Consider the following 22772-nt stretch of genomic DNA (forward strand, 5'->3'; position numbering starts at 1 on the left):
TGTGTTGTTTGGACTCTGTTTTATTTCCATTTATTTGTAAGAATACTTGTGCAATCTCGTTTCGGACTTATAGCTGCAAGCGGACCTTTCGGTGCCCTCAAGGCCAATCTGTTGAGTCAATGTATAATGGGGGAGTGTACCGTGACATCCCAAGTTGTCGCCCACCGTTGTGCCACCCGAAATTCATAAAAAAAGGGGTGGGCCATGTCTAGGTGGGTAAGCACTAAATGTTTAGAAAAAGCTGAAAAAAACACCAATTTTTCTGTAAGCATCTAGTGGGGCTGCAGAAGGGATGCATTAAACTAAAAACTCTGATTACTTTCATTGTTTTACGCAAGAAATGCTCATGAAAGAATGTTTTACTGACGCAGAGCTTGTCGCTTGCATACGTGTGATGAACACCACCGATCAGCATACAGAACAAACGTTTGTTCCATGACTGCACGTTTATAACCCCGCTATGTTCTCTTTGTTCGCAAAAGAAAAAGTTAACTTGAATGATAGAAAAACCAACCAGGCGCAACGAGCGAGCGGGATGAAAGAAGTGATGAAGAGCGGTGCTGGGGAAAAGCGGGAAAGCCGGCGTGGGTGGCACCACAAACATGGAGCTCGGAATGGGACGCATTGCAAACGTCTGTCTGCGGCGATGCAGAAAAGTCTTTGTTTATCTGTTGCCTTTGCCTTAAAGATTGCACAACCTTACCGACTGTGGTCGCGTTCTGGGAGGAGCGGGTTTGCGATGACCTTGTTTCGGTCGAGACTGACTGTGACCTTACACTCCACGGCTACATTCCGGGATATGGGGCATTCTCTGACCTCGTGATCCCTGAATGGGTTACAGTTTTTTTGACCGAACAAACTTTTTGGTAAGAAAAACAAAGTTTCATTTTGTTATGTTATCATGTTCCTTTTTGCATGCATGTACTCCGACTTCGGAGTCCCGGAAATTGGGGAGGAAATGCGTGAATGAAGTGAACTGTCTTTCCCTCTTTCATTTTACTTTGTCACAGACAACCTCCAACCGCGGCCGCGCCAGTCGGGTAGAATGAATGTTCGGGGGTCGCAGAGTCTGCTTTGGGGTAGGGGCGGCGGATCACTCGGCGTTTTTTTGGGAATCTATTCGCCCGCAATGCGATGAATCGGGGATGTGGGATGACTTGGGATATTATGGTAATTTGCCATGGAATGGAGTGGTACGGTCTCTGTAGAGGGCGTGCTAGCTGAATACTAGTGCCCTCTCGTCTCGGGCGGCTACGTCTCGAACGCTAGCCTCCACTGCAGGGTGAAGCCTACCAGTACAGCAATGTCGCAGTTGCACCTTGCCTGCATCGTGGAATATGGAGATGTCTAACAAAGTATTAGATTGTTATTAAGAAGCAACTCCTCTCAATTCTAAAAAAAAATGGAGTTGCATATTCTTTGTGTTGTATCTAGGGGTTTGTATGAGAACTCAATTTGAGTGCTTGTTTAATTGCCCATGTATGACCAATAGAATTCAAAAACTTGGTTAGAAAACGCGAGAGGATGTTTCAAGAAGCATTGGACGATTCCCAAATCGCACCCATCGGACGCCCTCAAGCTTTGTTAGAGGTTTTTGTGGTCATTGGACCTGTAAGAGCAGCGCTGCACCGTGGGAGTATGGTGTACCAGTGAATTAGATCGGGCCTGTACACGAGCACAAGAGATTGGCAGAAAATGCCACCGTTGAGTCGGACTGGGCTGCGTCGGCAAGCTTCGCATGGCGTCCTTTATGGGAACGTTCGGCCGGGCTAGGCGTCGTGCTGGAGCGATGCCAATGGCGCTGCGCCGTGGCTCTAATTCACCCTAATGCGGCGTTCGCTCGTCCCGTCGCACTGCCAGTTGCAATGGCGAAGACAGAGTTGTAGTATTATTGCGGTCTTTTGTGCGTTGAAGACCGGTGAATATTTTTTTATGTAGGCGAACCTCCGCAAGGGAAGGTCGCCCGTGTGCCAGGTCTTCGGTGTGGAGGAGATAATCCGGGCATATGAACATTTATCGGCAGCGAAATGCATCTCGCAAGTGCAAGACGACCTATGACATCTGCCTCAAGATGGCATCTCACCACGCGTTTTAAAAAGGTGCGCTCAGGCAATCTCGCCCTATCTATACTTAATTTATACCCAGTCGCTGGCTACGAGCGTTCTACCAGATGACTGGAAAGTTGCTCACGTTGTACCTATCCACAAAGGCGGTCCGAAGAAGGATGTCTCTAATTACAGACCTATTTCATTGACGTCTATTTTATGTAAGATTATTGAACACGTTTTTTTATTCACAGATAGTGTCTCACTTAAACGCAAACAATTTGATTGTCAGTGAGCAACACGGTTTTTGTAAGGGATTGTCTTGTACAACACAGCTTGCGGAATGTTTTCACGAATTAGTATCTGGTATTGATGAGCGCAGACAAACAGATTGTATTTTCTTAGACTTCCGTAAAGCATTTGACACGGTTTCACACTCGCTTCTTCTCCAGAAACTTAAGATATTTAATTTAGATTCAACTGTTATTAGGTGGATTGAAAGCTATTTGTCCCAGCGGCGTCAATGTGTGGTTTTGAACGGCAAGCAGTCTGATTACGTTGATGTTACATCTGGAGTCCCCCAGGGCTCCGTCTTGGGACCCCTTTTGTTTTTAATTTATATTAACGACATTTCTAGCCAAATAACATCCCGTATTCGACTGTTTGCTGACGATTGTGTTTTATATAGAAGCATTATGAGTGAGCATGACGCAGAACAATTAGAGAGTGACCTGGTACGTGTTGAAAGCTGGTGTTGTAAATGGAAGATGAATTTGAATCCAAAAAAGTGTGTCCATTTAAGTTTTACTAGGAGTAAGAAAAAAATCGATACTCAGTACAGTATAAATAATGACTTCATCAAAACAGAATGTACGTACAAATATCTGGGTGTTATATTATCGAATGACTGTTCATGGAACGCCCAAGTCGATGTTAAGGGCCGGCAGGGCATTAAACTTCATTCAGCGAAATTTAAAATGTTCCGAAACAAACTTGAAGAAAACGGCATATCTGACATGTGTTAGACCAATTCTAGAATATGCATGTGTTGTATGGGACCCTGCGCAGAAGTATCTAATTGAAAAACTAGAAAAAATTCAAAATAGGGCAGCGAGGTTTGTTCTGGGACGATATGGGCAAAAGGATAGTTGTACTGACATGAAAAGAGAATTAAATTGGGAATTACTCTCAGCGCGACGGAACAAATTAAAACTGAAATTTTTGTTTTCAATATTTAATGGTCGACTGGGCATTAACAAAGACGATTACCTAAAGCAACCGCACTATATTTCAAGCCGGACCGATCACTGTTTTAAAATACGAGAATACCGTGCCAGAACAAACATGTACGCTAATTCTTTTTTTGTCAAGACCATCCAACAATGGAACAAGCTGTCGGAGGAACAAGTGTGCTCTGCAACCGAAGAATTGTTTTTTTCACGTTTGTAACCCCCCTGCAGTAACGCCTTCGGGCAATGCGGGGTAACTTATGAATAAAGAATAAAAAAAATACTATTTTTTCCTTTATGGTTTTGCTCGCTCTTGAAAGTCGCAGCAATTCGGACAAAGATGTGAATGTTACATTTAAATTGTGTTCCCATGCGCGACTGCACTGTCGCACACTGCTTGAACACGGGCAAGTACTCTTAGAAAGCGGCATGCCGTGGCTGTTTTAATTGATGCGAATGGGGTCAATCACAATGCGTGCTCAGCCAGACCGCATCACTAATCGAGCTATAAAAAAACTGAAGTGGGACGTGAATATGGCCACCGCACGTCTGTTTCCAGGTTTTTCGGGGGGGGGGGTCGAACAAAATTAAAATCTTTTACTACACTCTACACCTTGTGTTTGCGCATATGTACCGCTGCCGTCAAAGTGGTATGTTCGTAATTCACTCCCTTGCATCAGTAACCCACTCATACTTTTCCGAGTAAAAAGAGTAATCGCCAATCTACTTAAATTTGCACCAATACTTATCATAAAAAAAAAAAAAAAAATTTAATGTGACTTTAGAATGATTATTTCGAACACATTTGCAGGTGACTGCACAATTTTTCTTGCACAATTTTTCGTTCTGTTTGTAACTACCCCTGTCCTCCGCACAGGTGGCAATCTTTCCTGATTAATCTCCCAGGTACCAAATAAAACTTTTCGGGAGACACACATTTACCTTTCTGTTTAATATGATGCTGTGACATTTGACTACACAACATCTAGTGCCCTGCCCTTTGACCTTCGGTACATTACGAAGCGTAAGGTCAGCAGGGGTAGTTGCAAAGGCACCAGCCTTTTGCGTCGCCTGCTCTACCCCGCCATCCCATTCGACTCACTCCCCAACAGTATGAGCGTAATTGCGCTAACTCCATCGCTCTCTGCAAGGTGGCGATGTCCTGGGCTAGCTCGAGCCAGGCCGTACGTCTGGCTCGAGCTCGAATGGCAGACGTGTTTTCGAAAGCTCCCCGAAGCTACATACTTTTTCTGTTTTCTTCTCCTGTTTAGCTGTGCATGGGATAGTGACGGTAGTTTTTGGTAGCGGTAAGAACGATGGGATAGTTTTTAGTTATTTGTTTTGTAGCCAGGGGAGTCGATCAATGGTGCGACGTGACTGGACCACAGGCTTTTGTTTGAATGGTTGGCAGGGTGGATAGCGGTGTTGTTTAGAACAGACACGTGGGGAGAGCGGCAAATAGGTTTGCCCATTTCATATATAGAGTAGATATAATGTAAAAAGGGAGAAACATTGGCTAGATTTGAAGCAGCAGACCACGTGGTGTACCTCGTGGTCGAGGTTTGTGCCGTGTTGGGCTAAGAGTCGTACAGGCAAGGTCTTCAGTGTAGCCTCTGGGAGTAGGGAAGAATGGCAAAAAAAGAGCATTCAGGTACAGAGCGGAAAGCAAGCTGGGTTAATATGGTATAAACGAGACTTGAGAGTGCTGAGGAAGCGGAGGGAGGAGGCTCTATGTAGGCTATGTGTCTAGACAGGATGAAAGCCGACAGCATGACCATGGTAATGCGCATTGTTGAACTGGATAGTTAATTGAGAACGGAAAAAGACTAGCGACGAGCACTGGAGGGAAGACTAGAGAACATAGAGGGAGTTGGACAGAGACGGTTGCCTCGAACGGTAATGACAAACAGGCTAAGATGAAGCATGACAACAAGGTGCGGTCTGCCACCAGCGTGGGCAATGGTGATAGGGACAATGGCAGTAGTGCACAGCAGTGCAAGGGCATAGCCAGGGGGGGGGGGGGGGGTGGCTTACGGGGCTTCAGCTCCCTTCCCTTCCGGAATCTAGCGGACCCTATAATATACACATGCATTTTGACCCTCCCTCCCCCTCCGCACCCCAAGTCATGGACATCCGAGGCACCTGATAGCCAGGAATATTCTTTTTAAGGGGGGGGGGTGGGGGGGTGCCCCCTCCCAAAATATTCCTGGCTATGCCACTGCGGTAGTGGTAGACAAAGCTATGCGGGGGCGCTGATGCAGTGAACCAGGCAGGACCCTTGGCGGGGAAATCGAGCCCGTCCGTCCGGCCGTGTGGCAGGTTTCCGCAAAATAAAAGATTGAGGTGTGGCACAACGGCCATTGAGCGTGGACAGTCTGTGCTACAAGCGCGGCACTAGGATTGCTTAATTTTGAAATCAAAGGTGCACACATCCGACTCTTCCGAACAGCGAAGGAACTTCATCGAACGAATCACACGAGTTCTTACGCAAATAAAGGATTCATTGAAATATAAATTAATATTCGCCCAAATATAACTATATTTTAGCCTGAACCCAGGTTTTCATAACACACCACTGACACAGACCCAGGGCCAACCCTAGGGGTGCGCGCCCAGGGCCCTATGTTGCGCTTTTTGGACTCCCACGGTGACTAGGGAGAAGGAAGTGATGTCAACCATGCAGTATAAACGCAGACTGGATGTTGATTGGTAAGAGCCGCTGATGACGAATTTCCGCAGAAGAAAACAAAGTATGTTTTCATCTGTGGAAATTTGTCATCAGCCACTCTCACCAATTAACATCCAATCTGCGTTTATACTGCGTTGTTGACATCCCTTCCTTCTCCCTAGTCGCCGTGGGAGTCCAAAAAGCGCAACATAGGGCCCAGGGCGCCATCAAACAAAGAATGCCACAGCACCCATTTTTTTTTAAATTTATTTGAACACGGCACTTGACACAATGCTATATGCTTGACTCCCGTATAACAGAAAGAATAAAACAGAGGGAGGACGCAGAACAGTTAGAAGAAATGGAATATGATGTTCCTCTGCATATACCGCGTGTTTGAGAGAAATCCGAACCCGGCATTTCGTACTGCAAAATTAAACTAGAGATTGCGGGAGCTCCAACTCATTTAAAATGTAGCCCAAGCCGTTCGAGCAAGATGTCGAAGTCTGAGGACCAACCGTTATCTTATTCAAGTTATAAGTGATTTTCTGAAAAGTTCAATGGAAAAAATGGCGGGCGACGGAGCTCTCGAATGGATGGAGCTCTATGGCTCTAGAAATCGAAAATGGGCAAAAATGGGATCCATTTTCCCATTGGAATTTTCAAAAAATCCTTTATAACTTTTGAATAAGATAACGGTTGGTGCTGAAACTTTTGCATGATGTACAGGGGGAACAGCGCACCCGCAAAACAGTCACTCAAGTCAACACACACACAAATGGAGACACTTACGCAATGCTGACTGACAACTCTCTGGTATATTTACACTTTTTTCTCTTCTTCTATTTGTATTATAGGCTGGGACCAGGAAGAATAACTGGTCTTTTTTCTTTTCTTTTAATATGAAGCTAAATTTAAAACTATACCTAAATTTAAATTAATCTAAGGCTAGGTAGTCCAATTATTTTTGTGATAAGGTTAAAGGCGGAGTGCTAACACATCTGTCGTTATGTTTTGTGATATTCTCTGCCTCGATAATTTCTTTTGTGAGCTGATTGTGGTGCTTGCAAAGCATGGCGCAGTTACTCAGCAGCACTGAGCAGCCACAGTCTCGACAGTGAATGCCTAAATATCCGGAGTCTTTATTGGTGAATGTGTTCTTATGTTCATGAAGGCGTTAGGAGCTAAGAAGATGACTTCCAAGTTTACTCGGTTAGCTATTTTCTTCAGTCTGTGAGGAAAATTACGAATACATGGCATTATGATGGGTTTCTTTGTTTTGTCCGAGCTTTTTTTGATAGCAAATGCCTTACCTGCTTTCATTAATGAGCTGCTTGGCCACTGTAACAAGAATGGGTATCCTGCTTGCTTTAGTCGAGAGACTTGCCCATCAAAGCTCGTTGGGATGGAATGCGAGCAGGATTCTGTGAGTGAGTTTTTGAGGCATAACCGCACAATGCTCCTTTTAACGAGTTTTGAATGCGCCGAGTTGAACGGTAATGGGTTTTTTTTTCCCTGGGCTCATAGGACCAGCATAAATGGTGGGGCAACATAAAACGTTGAGGATCCAGGAATCTTAAAGGGCACTCGTTTGGAAGTTCGTAATTGATGTTCGTAGGGCTCATGCAGGCTTTAAAACTGTCGAGAACGTCGGCGACCATGGTGGTAAAGTTGCAATCATCGGAAGCTAGAGCGATTGAATAATCATAGACGTACCGGAACATTCTTATAACTTTGGAGGTGTCTAATGATTCTTTTAACTTCCTGTCGTGGTGCGCTAGATAGAGATTGCTGACACCCCATCCCATCATTGTGCCATGTATTAATTATTTTTCTCCCGGACTGAAGAAAATAGCTAACCGAGTAAACTTGGAAGTCATCTTCTCAGCTCCTAACAAACTTCGCAGCGTGTGCAAAAAAAGTAAATTCCACACCAATTACAACTGTCGGCTGCAAAAAGAAGCATAAGAACACCTTTGTCTCTTGTACAGAGAAGGTGGTGTACTCCTCTCCCCTCTCTTGTGGAAAACTCTACATAGGCCAGACCAGAAGCCGTCTTAACGATCGCCTTCGTGAACATAAGAACACATTCACCAATAAAGACTCCGGACATTTAGGCATTCACTGTCGAGACTGTGGCTGCTCAGTGCTGCTGAGTAACTTCGCCGTGTTTGGCAAGCACCACAACCAGCTCACAAAAGAAATTATCGAGGCAGAGAATATCGCAAAACATAACGACAGATGTGTTATAGCGAGTTCGTTTCACACGCACTGGCACCGTTCGAGTTCTCTCCCAGAATGCATCGCACTCACAGAGTGTTGCACGGAAAACTGGACTCAAACGAACTCGCCAAATGCACCGAGTGCAGAAGACTGATGCTGCCGCCATCTATGTCGTAGAAAAGGTACCGACTTCAAACCGAAACTAGCGCCTTTCTAGCTGTTCCGAGTGATGCGTGGGAATGCGAGAATGCAGTCGCTACCAACGTTTATCTACAAACGTTGGCAACTGCAACCTGTAGTTTATAGTTGCGATGTCTTCAAGCAGCTCGGCTGCCGTAGAGATAGTTACAGACGGCGTAAATTTCCGCAACCAGCTGTCCACAAAGCAACTGGTTGCGATCTTTCAATCCTTATAACCGTTTACACTGAAGAAAACTGATGATGCTGTCCGAGCAGAAGCTTCATCCGTTTGAGCATGGTATTATGCGTGAACGACTGAAAGGGTACGGCTTAAAACTAGCCTGTTGGAATATCCAGCAAAACTGGGACTTTCGATTTGGATCGTCATTGTGGATTAGATATTAGCCTTGGTGAAGGCGTCGAGAACGAGAGCTTTCTCGAACAAAATACGACGGGGCAAGTTAGCTGCGTAGGTAAATGTTAAACATGATGATGTTGCCCAATCCTCGGGTAAAGTCACCATCTTTAGCTTTCTCTGCTGCTTATTGGGCAGTCAGAGGTTTCTGCTGGGGGAGTTTTATCGAATAATGTTAAATTTTTCACCCGCACACCGGATGGTGATGGACATCTCGGGGGCCGCTGTTGCGTTTGTTCTGAGCATTTCTTTACACACTGGTATATTTCAGCGTTTGTACGGCAACAGAGCGATTTAAAACCTGCAAATAAATCACGGGTTGTCGATTGCTTCCTTCGTGAAATAGCAGACGCTCACAATTCAAGCTCGCGTTTGATTTCGTTGCCCGCGGGACGCGATTTCTATCAGAAAGTCTACTTTTTTTCCTTTCGGTTCCGCGACACATCGTAGCAAACGAACCCTCGTCGTCTGCTCCCGCTCCTCGCCGGCCCCGCCGGAGCGAGGCATGACGGGATTGCATTTTGGCGCACTCCCGATTTTCTCGGTGCAGCGAGTGCATGCACGCGTGGGGTGTCAGTGCTGAAACGAACTCGGAGAGTGCAACCACTCGTGGAGCGCCGGCCGAAACGAACCCGTTCCACGCTGCGAGTGGGCACGCGTGGGCACGAGTGCCGTGAAACGAACTCGCTATTAGTACTCCGTCTTTAACCTTATCACAAAAAGAATTGGACCACTTAGCCTTAGATTAGTTTCAATTTATGTATAGTTTTAAATTTAGCTTCATATTAAAAGAAAAGAAAAAAAGACCAGTTATTCTCCCTGGCCCTAGCCTATAATACAAACAGAAGAGAAAAAAAGTGTAAATATACCACAGTTGTCAGTCAGCGCTGCGTAAGTGTCTCCTTTTTTTGTGTGTGCGTTGACTTGAATGACTGCTTTGCGGGTGCGCTGTTGCCCCTGAACATCATGAGCAACCAACTCGCCCCTACCTCCGTGTTAACTTTGGCATCTTGCTTGAACGGCTGGAGCTGCTTTTTGACAGAATGTGAGCTCTCAGAGTTAATTTTTGCGATGCGAAAAGTTCAAAGAGAGCCACCACGGGCGCCATGATTATTTATGGCTTGGCGCAGAAACGACTTCAAACTAGGCTATTACGTTCCAAAGGTGTTACAAAAAAGCAGTTTTAAACTGTCACCCAGGTATTTTATTAATAGCATGGATAGTTGTTAATATTATTTTATAATCTACCAAATATAAAATAATATCTTGACTCTTTTAAGTAATGAGAGCCCCCCACCACGCACGAGTAATTCGGCGCTCCAGTACAAAAGTCTGCAAAGTCTAGAGCACTATATAGCTCCTACGGAGCAGAGTAGCGCAATCCTTTGAACTCCGTGTTTTGCCGACAACATGGCCGACAGAGCGGCTCGGCGCGAGTCACGTGGTACTCAGGGTTCCAGGAGGCGGCCCGCCCTATGGGAGAACACATGGAGATCGATACAACACGGCTGATTAAAAAATGAACGGCGAGTTCACACTTTTCAAAACTAGCCTGTCATGAAGTTAGTAAAGCACTAAACACTTTATCAAAGTTTTAATAATATCGGATGCGTGTGCAAATTTTGAGAAGGCAATTTCCAAGGCAATGGCGTTTGAAGCAGACGATTTTTGCTCGCAGCGGAGATGGGCTTTTCGGGTTGGCCAGAGCGGGTCACGTGAATGGTGTGACGTCGCCGTGTCGTCTGCTGCATGATGCCGCTCAAGCAATTTTTTAAAAAAAGTCAGGTCCTTTCGGGGCACAAAACTTAGCGCAAATTATTCTAAAATGTTCCATTATTATGTCAAAAACGATTGCCATTCCGTACATTCCCACATTACTGAAGAAACAACGATTTTCTCACGTTCTCCATGCATTTCTGACCGCAGTTGGAACCTCCGGGCGTTCGCCGCTAGTCGCCGAGAGGCGGCGTTCTAGATTGCGCTACTCTGCTCCGAAGGAGCAAAGTCGACTTCAGCTCGCTACCGTCGCTACTGTCGCTACTGCAGCAGCAGCGCTGACCAGAAGCGCTGACTGCGCTGACCACAATGGCACTGACCGTGTGTGTGTGAAGGGTGGACTGGTGGTGGACCACGGTGATCACGGTGTGTGGTGCGGGCTCAGAGCTTCCCCAAGCTTCCCCCTGTACCCGTGTTGTGGAATAGCTCGCCCACCCATCATTTCCTTCCAGTGCCATGTCTTCGGAACCAGACGGCAAAGGTTCCGAAGCTATCAACGGGTGCGCTGTGCGGGAGCGAGCGGACAGCAAAGTGGAGTGCTTGGAAGATGACAGCGGCACGAAAACGCTGGACCGTCTCGACGTCGCCAACAGACTCGAAAAAGGTACCAGTAGTTCACCCGCGGAGAAAAACAAACAAGTGTCGCCTGCAGCAACGTCATTCGCAAACTGCCCCACTTTTATATCTTTGGTGGGGTTTCCAGATGAGTCGCTCAAGTACGATCCTGAAACCATGGAGAAACTCTCGGAGGGGCTCCTCAAGGAATACGTTGCCGACTTGAAGCGAGTTCGAGCAAACTTGGCGGATCTGACGTTCGTATAGTGGATCTCCCTTCTTCCTCACTTGCTACTCATCACCGCCGAGAAAACAAAGCATATTGCACTGAGTGCTGTACTGCGTACAGTTCCTCGTATGGTAGAACCGTCTGCAGAGTATTAAGCAAAGAAGCTCAGGCGTCATCAGGTGTATGAGCATTAAGGCATGACCACAGGCCCAGTCAAGTTGTTATTCCAAAGCCTTTAGTTTGCCGCTCACTTCAGTTTACAAAAATTGTCCAGAAGCCGGGAGACGTCCTACCTGAAAGAAGGACACCACCTTTACATAACAGAAAGAACAAGTTCATTAAATGCCTTTCATGCGGGAGGCATCATCAGCAGTATAGTTACAGGGCGAGTGTGCGGGTCTGACTCAACACGTTGAGTTAAACCCGTTCACTCGCTCTGTAACTACAGATGGTGCCTCCTGCATGAAATTCGAAACTTTTAATCAACTCTTCTTTTTCTTTTATGTAAAGTCCATGTCCTTATTTTAGTTATTTCTTCAATTTACCCAGAAATAAAGCATCAAATTGCATTGAATAGAGTGAACCGCCACGAAAGATGTTTTCATTGTTTGTTTTCATGCAGGAAGAATCAGCACCTCCTGATTGACACGGTACAACAAGAAAATGGAAGGTTTTCGGAGGTGCAGGAGATGTACAACATCGAGGATGTGGTGAGTGGAGCGCTGTCACTCGGCCATTGGCCACCCTCACGATCCCTCACAGTTTCAGAGAGCAAAACTCTACCATGCCAAGCTGGTGAAGATAAAAAAGGACATGGCAGACCTCTACCAACGTTCCAAGAAGTTGAAGGTTCGTAATGCCGGCGTTCCCCTGCCCCTAGGGGCTGTAGCAGCCTGTAGCAGTCTTATCCAGGTCTGACATACGTATCTGCATGAGGGTTGTTGTCAGAACCGGATCTCACTCTAAAATCTGCCGTAAGTATTGATACCTGCATGTAGCGATCTCAAATTTGGTGAACTCTTACATGAATTTTACCTTGGGAAATTTCAAAACTTGGCTCCCTTCCCACGAAAAATTAGACCAACACCCTTGCCATGGCTTATGGCAGATGCAGAAGACAGTTGACCTACGGTTGGGTTTGTGGAGGCATCTCTTGTAGACACGGTGAGCAGACAATGATGTCATCTGCTTTCAAACGAGTATGGTTGCTTGCTCCACCTATCGGTTCATGACATAGAGTTATTTTAATGTACGCTAGTGTGCGGTTGCAATTCGAAGCAGACGGCAACCAGTCGGAAGTAGACTTCTGGTAATACGTTTTTGTGGGAAAAAGTGAGTGCATTTCCTCACTGCGCTCGATATACGTAAGAGCAAATTCCTTAAAACATTTCTCAGTCATGCAGATAAAAATATGGGTCAGTTTCTTGGTTTTCTTTCAAATTCATGGCATTAATACTTAAACAGCTTCATACATGCATTTATGTGCACTGTCAGACACTGTTAGCGCGAACACGGCGTCGGCACTTTTCAGCCTGGGGCATATTCATGCCGAACGAACGGAGGACAACTTGAAAATCAAGAGAAGGCGAGAACTATGCAGTAGCACTGGGTCAGTGACTCCCTGTGCATGTGGACGATCAAAATAAATTGAAGGCCACATAATAAAGTTGGATTTGCAATAAATAAGTACTGCTTTATTCTTTCTGCTCATGAATGTGTGCAAAGATTCTTGTTCTGCGTTCGTAAACATGACCCGCAGCACGCCCAAAATCTGAAAGTCTGGAGAAGCGAGAAAACGAGCTTTGATAAAAGCTGCCAGGCATAGGAAATAATAAAAAGAGGCATTTCCTAGCCCACATACTTTGTTCTTTATTACTTTGTTCTTTATGTTTTAAATGTTTTTAACTGCTCGTAAAGTGCTCAAGAGACGGGGTCATTTTCATACAGTGACAGGACTGGCATATCAGCATGTAAAAGCGTTGCCGAAATTTTGGCTAACTTTAAACTCGCTCTACATTCCTTTTGATTGTTATTTTGCTTTGAATCGTCGCTTGTTTTTACACATCTGCTATGGAACAGAGGTTTGGGCTTTAAGCATAGTGAAGTTTAAAAGCGTTCACTGGTAAAGAGAAACACTCTAACTAAAGCAATTACACTTTTACAATGATAATAAAGGTACATACTATTTGGTACAACCGAAATAACAATGCCGATGAGAGAAAATGCACTTGCATTTTCCCATAGGAACGTGCAGGAGCACCGCAAAAGTGGACTGGTTGGTTGCTGTCTACTTCATTTTGCATCCTGGAAGTAGCATAGACACTAGCGCCAGTTGAACCTCTAACTTACATTATAATAGCTCTATGGATGACACCCCAAGCGTAACCCTAGGTTAACTTGACTGTCTGCCTCTGGTTCTAAGTGTGGCAAGGGTGTTCGTCTAATTTGTTGCAGGAAGGGATTTGAAATTTCACGAGGTAAAATCCACACCAAAATATATTCGATAAAAATTTGAGGTTGCTACGTGCAGGCATAGATTTTTCTGGTCGATTTGAGAGAAATCTTCGCTATGGATAACACCCCATACATGTTGCACACAATCAGAGATGCTTGAATCCATACGGCATCACAGAGTTCATTCATGGCGCATGGATGTGTGCTCGTCATCTTGTGCTGGTTTTCTGGACACAAGCATAAGGGCTGCTAAAAGGGGTTTCTCAAACTGCTTCCATTAACATACCTGCCGAGTTACCCGTATTACCCGGGTGACTCCCGAATTTTGACCAATTTGTGCGATTGCCAGAAAAATCTCCCAAGAAACGCAAATCCCCCCCCTTCCCTCCTCGCACTTAAATAAGTAGTTTTTGCCGTCGTAACAAATGGCTGCTATGATAGTGAGGCCTCGCTGTCCTTCGCTAGCATGAGCAGTGCAATATAAATATAATGAAGTTGTTTTTATTTACAATTGTTATGAATATTTCTTTTTAAAGGGCAACTCCGCTTAATTTCAAAAATTTTGAGATAGTGGCCGATTTTGCTTTTTGAAGCACTCAAAAGCAATCCCCAATCTTTTGTTTCGCGAAAAATAAAATATTTTTCGTGTAATTTTACTCCAGCCATGAGCACAAACTGAAACCGAAACGGTGGCAAAGCCGGACAACATTGTATATTCGGCATCACTAAGCATGTACACCCACGTGATATACAAGGGGAAGAAGGAGCTCCCTCTTATCAGGATCCTCCTTTGTGCCTCCTGGATTAGCACAGGCGTCGCTATTCTCTTCCCAGAAGATTATAGAAGATTAACCTGTCACTCAAAATTCTTACAAAAGCAGGTTCCCTCTCCTCCTTTTACTTGGTGTTCAAAAGTATGCGATGTAACACAAGCCGCGCTCAACGAGGCGATCGGCTTATCAGTAGTATCAATAGTCGAGCGCCGGCCGGCCGAGCGCGTCACTCACGTCTTTCACGGCGCTGGCGCCACCCGTGCTCTCCCCGGGAAAAAAAAAAAAAAAAAAAAAAAAAAAAAAAAAAAGCTGTACATGCTTGGTGACGTCGCGGACGTGCCGGGAGAAGGAATTTGGAGGAAGCGGAAATGCAGCCGGGGAGTGTTGTCTGGCCCGCACGTCTCATCCAAAACCAGCGGATTCGTGCTTGTCAAACTTTGACAGCGATTTTAATGAACTTCTAGGTGGAATTCCGTCGTAATATTTGTCATGGGGGTTTTGTAGATGATAACAAAGAGAACTGTATAGTTTTGCACTACTGGAAAAGAAGCGGAGTTGCCCTTTAAAAAACCTAACCCCCCCCCCCCCTTGCTTAGAAATTCTCCCGGATTTGTTTTTTCCGAACTTGGTGGGTATGCAATAAAGGCTTACCCACAGATTTCAATGTTTTTTCCCCTGCGGAACTGTAGATTGTGCTTAGCCTCTATTAACAGCGTAAGAAACATTCGATTACACTATATAAAAAAAACTTGGCTTAATAATCTTTTTATGCCTAGTTTATCACACTTTCTGCTCACTTGATTTGTCTATAATAAGGGGGGACCAAACTACGCTAAGCTGTTTATTATCCAAAACCTTTTTCTTAGCTCTTTGTGAGCCATTTAGACTTGGGTCTGAGTTGCTCAGCTGCGTGTGGTACATATTAATGCGACCGTAAATTGAGCGTTTCTCTCGAGGTCTGTGCATCCAATGTTTTGAGCAGCTCTAGCGAGAAGTGCCTTGGCAAGCTGAGGAACACCACGACCGATACTGTTGCGGAATAAAGTGAAATAATGTAGGAATGCTGGCGACATTTGAACGAAAAAAAAAAAGGCAGCAGATACTTAAACACGGTTGGTTGCTTGCAATGTTAGTTTGCTCCTCCCGTTCCAGCCTATGGTCTGCACTGACGCCTGTTAAAGAGAGTTTTACCCAAAGTATGATTTGTACTGCCTGAATGTTCAGGCGCTGTAATCAGTTGCTTCTCTAGAGCTCACTGCTTGCCCAGTGCCTCCCAGGTGGGAGGCGTAGGGTCGCCATAATTGCTGTTTTTCGCGTCTCCAGCACTTGCTCAGCAGAAGTGGAAAGGGCCTTGTGGGAGGAACTTGTCCTGCGTTTCCTAACCTGCAACAGACTATAAGGAGCTTTGTTTTGTGTTAGGCATAGCCTGGGGGAATTTGGAGGCAATTGTGTACTGGGCCGCGAGTCCATTGACCGAGGAAGGATATTACAAGTTCTCCCCATTATCCCTAGCACCATTTCTTTTCATTTTCTTCGAAGATATGAACATATCCACCGCTTGCACCCACATGTGCCTGCTGTAGAACTTTTCGCACATATTCGGCTCTCAGTGTTGGCTATTTTGTGCTTTGTTGCAAAGGCCATTGCCCATGACTTGGTCGTGCGTCTGCACCAACATTGCACCAAAACTCAGTTTCATTTCGATAATAATGAAAATATAAAATATAATAGCTCAGCACCCAGTCGGATGATTACAATATACTTACGCGAGTTTAAAGAACTTTCGATTATTGCCTCGAATAACATGCTATTCGGTTGCATTTCGTATCAAAGACTGACAGTACTTGGAAGTTTTGCGATCATTTTCACATTCGTGGTCTGTTCTGGAGGGTTAGTTAAGTTTGTTGAGTGTGTTCCTCACTGGTGTACTGCAGAGGAGCGACATCTGCGGCTTATATACCATATGATAAACTGCAATATCCTTGCGGTACCTTTTTCTAATTCGAGATTTAGCGAAGATACTTTTGTATTGCAAGATTTATATGCACTCTTTTGTAGCTTTATTTTTTAGGCAAACGTTTTTGTTTAGTTATCACTTTTGTATGGGTGCGAGTAAATTAGAATTAAATTGGCGGGAGAAGTGGATGAAATTGTAGGAAGAACCTTATTGAGTTCGGCAAGAATGTTTTTAACCCTTTGTGGTCATGAGTCGGGCATGGGCCGGCATCATAAAAGTGCTTTCCTGGTCATATGTCGGGTATTTATTTACCGTATCTACTCGCGTATAGGTCGACCTGTTTTTCAAAAATCGCCTCATCAAAACTGGGGGGTCGACCAATACGCGAATCCCGGTATTATATTTTTCAATTTTTTTTTTTTTTCGGGGGTCCCGAAGTTAGGGGGTCGACCTATACGACGTATCGACCAATATGCGAGTAAATACGGTATTTATTTATGCACATGTCTACATCACCCAAGGGGCATTATTGTAGGGGGGTTACATGAAAGAAAATACATGACAAACAAGTTAAATAACAGAAAGGCCTAAAGCAACGTAGAAGTTCCAGATACCTATTGGAAACAAAAGTTTTGTAAAACTGAGGAGAACATGTTTTCAGGGGAATTGACAATTGAGCTGTCCAGACGATTCCACTCGGAAATAGTATGGGGGAAAAAAGAGTGGGCAAAAACATCCGTTGGGCAGTTAATTTCTTGAACTTTCATCTGGTGATCCATTCTTCTTGATACATAATTTGGTGCCCGCATATATATACTTTTATCGATTCCGGTTTGGTCAGCATATATATACTTTTATTGATTCCGGTTTGATCATTATAAATAGCGTAAAATAGCTTTAACCGTAAAAATTTTCTTGTTTGGCAAAGGAGACTCCATTTAAGTAAGCTTTTTAAGTTGGTGATGCTCGAACGAAAATTATAGTTACTGGTTGCAAAACGAGCTGCACGGTTCTGGATCCGTTCCACTTTATAAATTAAATTTTGAAAATGAGGGTCCGTAATTTTAAATTTTGGAACCTCTCGCGCTCTTTTAAATGTGCTCTTTTGCCCTTTCTTACTGCATTGGTGGTGCTGTCTCTCAGAATGTTCTTTTTAGCACTTTATTCTCGTTGTTCGAGTTTCTCTCATAGAAAGCTAAACTGTTGGTGAGCAGAAGATTTGAGCACACTTTTGATTTCACTTGCACGACAAAGCATGGCCTTGTTTTTGCCAGACACATCTTATGGACATTTGTTACATTGTTTTTTTGAAAGTGGAGATGATCTTAGCTATGATAATGTCCCTCCTTCGAACAATAAGGAGACATCCTCTGCCGAGTGCAGTGCAGCTAGCGACAAAGATGAAGCGAGTGCACAAGACAGTGGCCTCCAACCTGCTTTTGAAAGTATCACACATCGCCCAAGTTTCACTCTAATGTAAGAAAGCAGATGCGCCCCAAAAATAAATCTTTTATGTTACGTTTGTATGGGGAGTCATTTTTGTTTTTCTCGACCCTTTTTCGTAAAATACTTCCTGATCTGAACGACCGTGGAGTTTGTTGTGGCATCTGACTGCAAAGAGGTAAGAAGGTATATTAATCGTTCACATGCCAATTTTTGTTATGTTCTATATATAAAACGTAATTGACGTGCCTAATCAAATGATGCGCTTTTTTCTTTATCTGAATTATAAGTTGCAGTTTTATTATAACCTCTAGAACTTGAAGAACATGTTAATTTGGGTGCACAAGATTATTGTATTCTAACAATATTTCAATGGGATTCAGTACCTAAGATTCCCATTCGGAGCAGTTTGTGCTGTCCTTCATCAATCATCTTGTGCTGGTGCTTCTCCACCCAACTAAACGCTGTTTTTTTGTTACAAGGAATCGCTTCTGCCGTAATATAGGGGCTATCTCCACTTTTACACTGATGGCTCGAAAACGTTGACCTGTGTAGGCTGTGCAGTTTACTCTGTCACTTTCAGTAAAGTTGGGCAACTCAACCCTCTAGCAACTATTTTTTCTGCTGAATTGTTTGGTATCCTTATGACTGTTCAATGTATTCTAGAAAATACCATTAGCAAAGCAGTTCTGTTTGTTGATTCTCGAAGTGTTCTCTTGGCTATTTCATCTTTAGCAGACAGCAAGAACGCTCTTGTGCAACAAGTTTGTGTTCAGATTAACAAAGCTTTCCATCTAGGACAACTTATGAAATTCTGCTGGGTGCCCAGTCATGTGGGCATTCCCGGTAGTGAGGCTGCAGACCACCTGGCACTTTCAAAAACTACACGGAAACGTCTTTTGGCCTGCCACACTAAGACCTTAAGCCCGCCTTAAATAGATCAATTACAAAGTTATGGCAGCTGGATTAGGGCACACAGATCGATAACAAACTTCATGTTATTAAACCCAACTTGGAAGTATGGGAGAGTTCCTGCCATAAGGATCATCGTTCGGAAGTCCTTTTGTGGCGCTTGAGAATCGGTCATTCCCGATTTACACACCCGCACTTTCTCTGCGGTGAAGATGTAAAGCCTTGTGAAATGTGTGAGAAAATGTTAACTGTCCTTCACATCCTGTGGAATTGTCAATTCAGCCTCGAAGATATCTTCCTAAACTTTTCAAAAACCATCTTTCATTTCATCCTTATTTTTTGCTTCTCTCGTTCTAAGTTTCCTACATGCGATTGGCTTTTTGCCTCTGATATAGCTGGATAACTAAGCTTAGACCTAACTGCTAGGCTCTTTAAAATAACTTTCTTGGCGCATTATGGCCAGAGTCACTCTTGCGCCATTAAACCCCAAACATCATCATCGCTCCTGCCGTGCAATCAATGCTAATAAGAGGTTGCACGTAAGTGAGAAAGCAAAGTAGACATTGCCTTTTAGTTGGACAGGCTGACACGTCAATCTTAACATAATCTGTGCGGTGGTACGAATAAACATTAAGCGTGCACTCATGCTCCCAACATTTTTTTTGCTGCTCCAAAATTGACTTTTGGCTGCTCCATAAGCTGCTCCAAGGTGACTCTGACTAACCGCGTCACTGTAGGAGCTTTGACGGCTTCTGGAGCACTGTGCAAGATACACTAGCTTCAATGGTGTAACACAAAAAGTTGACGAAGAGTGCAGTTGCCTGGGATAGAACTTTGTAGCGTCTAAGCATGGAAAATACCCACCGTTGCAAAACTTGGACCAAGCTTTTTTGATTTGTGTAGTCGCCATTTCATCCGTCGACGTGAAACTCGGCATATTCACAAAATGACTGGAAGCAGAGAGTTTACTGGAGCCAGTACCATATGCCGTTCACCCCTAAGCTGTTTTATATAAGACATACAGATGCGTAATTTGTGCATCGTGATAGGATTATTGCTGTGTGTGTAATGAAGAGTGTTGGCACGCAGTGAGTCACGCAGTTTCGCCAATTTTGTTATTTTATTTTAAACGCCGATAAAATATGCGCTGATTAGTGCGCAGTGTGGTTTGTTCGAATATACATTTCTATGTATTAAAAATGTTAGCGCGGTGTTAACAAAAATTGCCGAGCGACTTCAAACATCTAAAAAAAATGTTAGCTTCTTCTTTTTCTTGCGCGGTTGGTGGTGCGTGCTATTTTGCGCTCTGACACAGAATGTGGTATCGATAATTTACAAGAAAAGAAATGGGGAAAAAGGAAAGACGGCACCAAGTCAACTATCTGGCTCCGAATAACAAGCCCCCGTTACTCCAACGGGCCCCGCTACGACGTATATTGCAGAAAAAGAACCAATGAAGACATTCCTTTTTGTCCATAGCCACACTCGGGGAGTGGCTTTGGGCGATCAAAGGGAGGCTGTCGGTTGGTTTGGCGAGCACATAGCTCTCACTGCACGATCGACTGGGGGGCGAACGGAGTTCCCACTCGGAAGTGCCGGCAACGAGGGTGATGTGCCGTCCCCTGTTGCCTCGCAGAAGCGTGCTCTCAAGCTGCAGCAACAAAAGCAGAAGGAGGCCCTCCAGACGGCGCAGCAGCGGGAGCGGGAGCTGGAGCGGGAGAAGCAGCTGCTGGCCAAGGTGGCTCTCAGGTCGCCACAGTCGTAGCGGCACCCGCAGCTCGGTCCGTCGCCTGCGCTTCTGCCGCCGGGACGAGCGGAGGACATGCGGACTGTCGATCGAGATGCACCAACGTGGTTGCAACCGTCTCGACAAAACTCGTTGCTCGCTGCAATGTGGCGGCCGAGAAACGTCCGCTGCCCCGTTGCTTTTCGTCCAAGGGTCGCGTGGAAAGCCTTTTATGAGATCGGACAAGCATAGAACTGGGATACCTCGGCCGAAGGTTTGCGGTGACAAACCGATTTCTGATTGCACACCCAAGTTTTGTTGCCCTCGATTTAAGCCGCTTATAAAAAATTCCCCGGTTTACCGCTCGAATTGATGTGTTGCGCGCACGCATTCTGCGACGACGTTAGTTTCGACAGCTGCCTTTGCTCGGAAGAGAACGACTTAAAAAAATCTGGCGATCGCGTAGTTGAGACTATTGCGCTGTCTCCGTTTCAGTTGTGTGGGATCTGGGGACGAGCGGCTTGGTCAGGATATTTGGGATGACTCGCTAATTGGCTAATGCTGAATCTTCGCTTGGCTGTGCCTGGTGCTCTTTGACTGCATGTGCCCCGCTGTGACATCCGGAAGCATTGGCGAGCCAGATTAGCTTAATACTTTTGTGTCACTATTTTCGAAAGCAGTCATCAAATAATGCAAGTTTGACTTCTGAAGTCTGGGAGAGTGTTTGTAGGCAAGACATGATGAACAGAACAGCGCACACAAAGACAAGGACAGAGAAAAGGAACATGCAGGACACACAAGCGCTGACTCGCAACTGAATTTATACACAAAAGAAAGAAGAAGAAACCGTTCTGAAAGACACGCAGGGCACGCAGTGCTTATGACACGCGACACAACACCATCTAACTGCAATGTCTTTGCCCCATAGTCCTTTCTAAAAACAAGGTTTCAGTGTTTAGTAGTGTCACTGATGGGTGGCTGACGCAGCAGTCCCCCAGGCTGTTGATGCAATGTGCTTCTAAGATTTCGCGAGTTGTGTTGTCTCGATAGTGTCCAATTATTGTTGTGCCTTTTAGAATCGGAGCACACGAGCAGGAATTGCAGTGAACGGGAAGGTGACCACCCACCGTAGATTTTAGCGAACGATCATGCTCGAGAAGGCGATCGTTTAGGCACCGTCCGGTTTGGCCCACATAGCTTTTACCACACGTTAATGGGATTTTGTACATCACGCCAATTGAACATGGCACATAAGGGTGGCTGTGGCGTTTCTGGCACTTGCCTTTGTTGAGGTTATCCGCTATCGAGCGAACCTTTGAACAGATTTGCGCCGTTCTTTTTGGAGCCGAAAACACCACAGGCACATCGCTGCTCTTTTTAAATTATGAGAGGTTTTGTGCATGTATGCACAAAACCGCTGCTCTTTTTAAATTATGAGAGGTTTTGTGCATGTATGGTACAACAACCTTTCGTTTCTGTGGATCTCGAGGTTTCTTTCTCCAAATCCCTTTAGTCTTGCGTACTAAGACCGCCACCACCTCGTTTAAGACCTGTGATGGAAAGCCCGACTTTTGGAGTCTCTCAACTTGAGCATTAAAACTCTCACGAACAGTGTGAAAGCAGGACTTCGTAAGTGCAGCCCCAAGTATGGTAACCGCAATCCCCCTTTTAACAACTTTCGAATGTGCGGATGTGTAGTGAAGGATGCCCTTTTTTCACCTAGGAGAGAAACTCCAGCAGATATGGTTTGTATGAAGAGATAACGAAAGGTCCAGGAACTGTAACTTTCCGTCCGAAGGTTTTTTCAACAGTGAATTTAAGACCAAAGCCGCACCTGGAAAATACCCTCATAACCTTATCAACGTAATCACCTTCAACAGACTTGGGATACACTAGCAAAAAATCGTCAACGTATCGGAACACCTTTGACACTTCTGATGTGCTAAGGGCACCTTCAATAGCTCTATCAACACTTGCTAGAAAAATATCACTAAGAACGGCGGCCACTCATGATCCTATGCACATTGCATCAACAGCCTGGGGGACTGCTGCGTCAGCCACCCATCAGTGACACTACTAAACACTGAAACCTTGTTTTTAGAAAGGACTATGGGGCAAAGACATTGCAGTTAGATGGTGTTGTGTCGCGTGTCATAAGCACTGCGTGCCCTGCGTGTCTTTCAGAAC

General features: G+C 44.9%; 1 protein-coding gene across 2 annotated transcripts; it reads left to right on the top strand.

Moving 5' to 3' along the window:
• The first annotated feature begins 10801 nt into the window (after positions 1-10801).
• Positions 10802-21351, top strand: LOC8033520 (biogenesis of lysosome-related organelles complex 1 subunit 6). Of its 2 annotated transcripts, XM_029988415.2 has the most exons (6): positions 10802-10902; positions 10989-11140; positions 11240-11348; positions 11943-12030; positions 12083-12169; positions 20496-21351. In XM_029988415.2, the coding sequence occupies exons 2-6, from the start codon at positions 10993-10995 to the stop codon at positions 20622-20624; spliced, it is 561 nt and encodes a 186-aa protein (XP_029844275.2). In that variant the 5' UTR covers positions 10802-10902; positions 10989-10992; the 3' UTR covers positions 20625-21351. The 2 variants fall into 2 exon arrangements, with proteins under 2 accessions (XP_029844275.2, XP_029844277.2); XM_029988417.2 differs by lacking the exon at positions 20496-21351 and adding an exon at positions 12852-13006 and having other exon boundaries at positions 10802-11140.
• The last annotated feature ends 1421 nt before the right edge of the window (positions 21352-22772 follow it).

The sequence above is a fragment of the Ixodes scapularis genome, unplaced genomic scaffold (genome assembly GCF_016920785.2).
Source record: "Ixodes scapularis isolate PalLabHiFi unplaced genomic scaffold, ASM1692078v2 PGA_scaffold0__279_contigs__length_252992795, whole genome shotgun sequence".
NCBI classification, from domain to species: domain Eukaryota; kingdom Metazoa; phylum Arthropoda; class Arachnida; order Ixodida; family Ixodidae; genus Ixodes; species Ixodes scapularis.

What these genes read in the sequence shown, in the direction of transcription:
- LOC8033520 (XM_029988415.2), top strand. Translation starts at nt 10,993, where the DNA reads ATGTCTTCGGAACCAGACGGCAAAGGTTCCGAAGCTATCAACGGGTGC. An exon ending in CGCCAACAGACTCGAAAAAG is followed by an intron (nt 11,141 to 11,239) that starts GTACCAGTAGTT and finishes TGGGGTTTCCAG; the next exon opens with ATGAGTCGCTCAAGTACGAT. An exon ending in AACGTTCCAAGAAGTTGAAG is followed by an intron (nt 12,170 to 20,495) that starts GTTCGTAATGCC and finishes GTTGCCTCGCAG; the next exon opens with AAGCGTGCTCTCAAGCTGCA.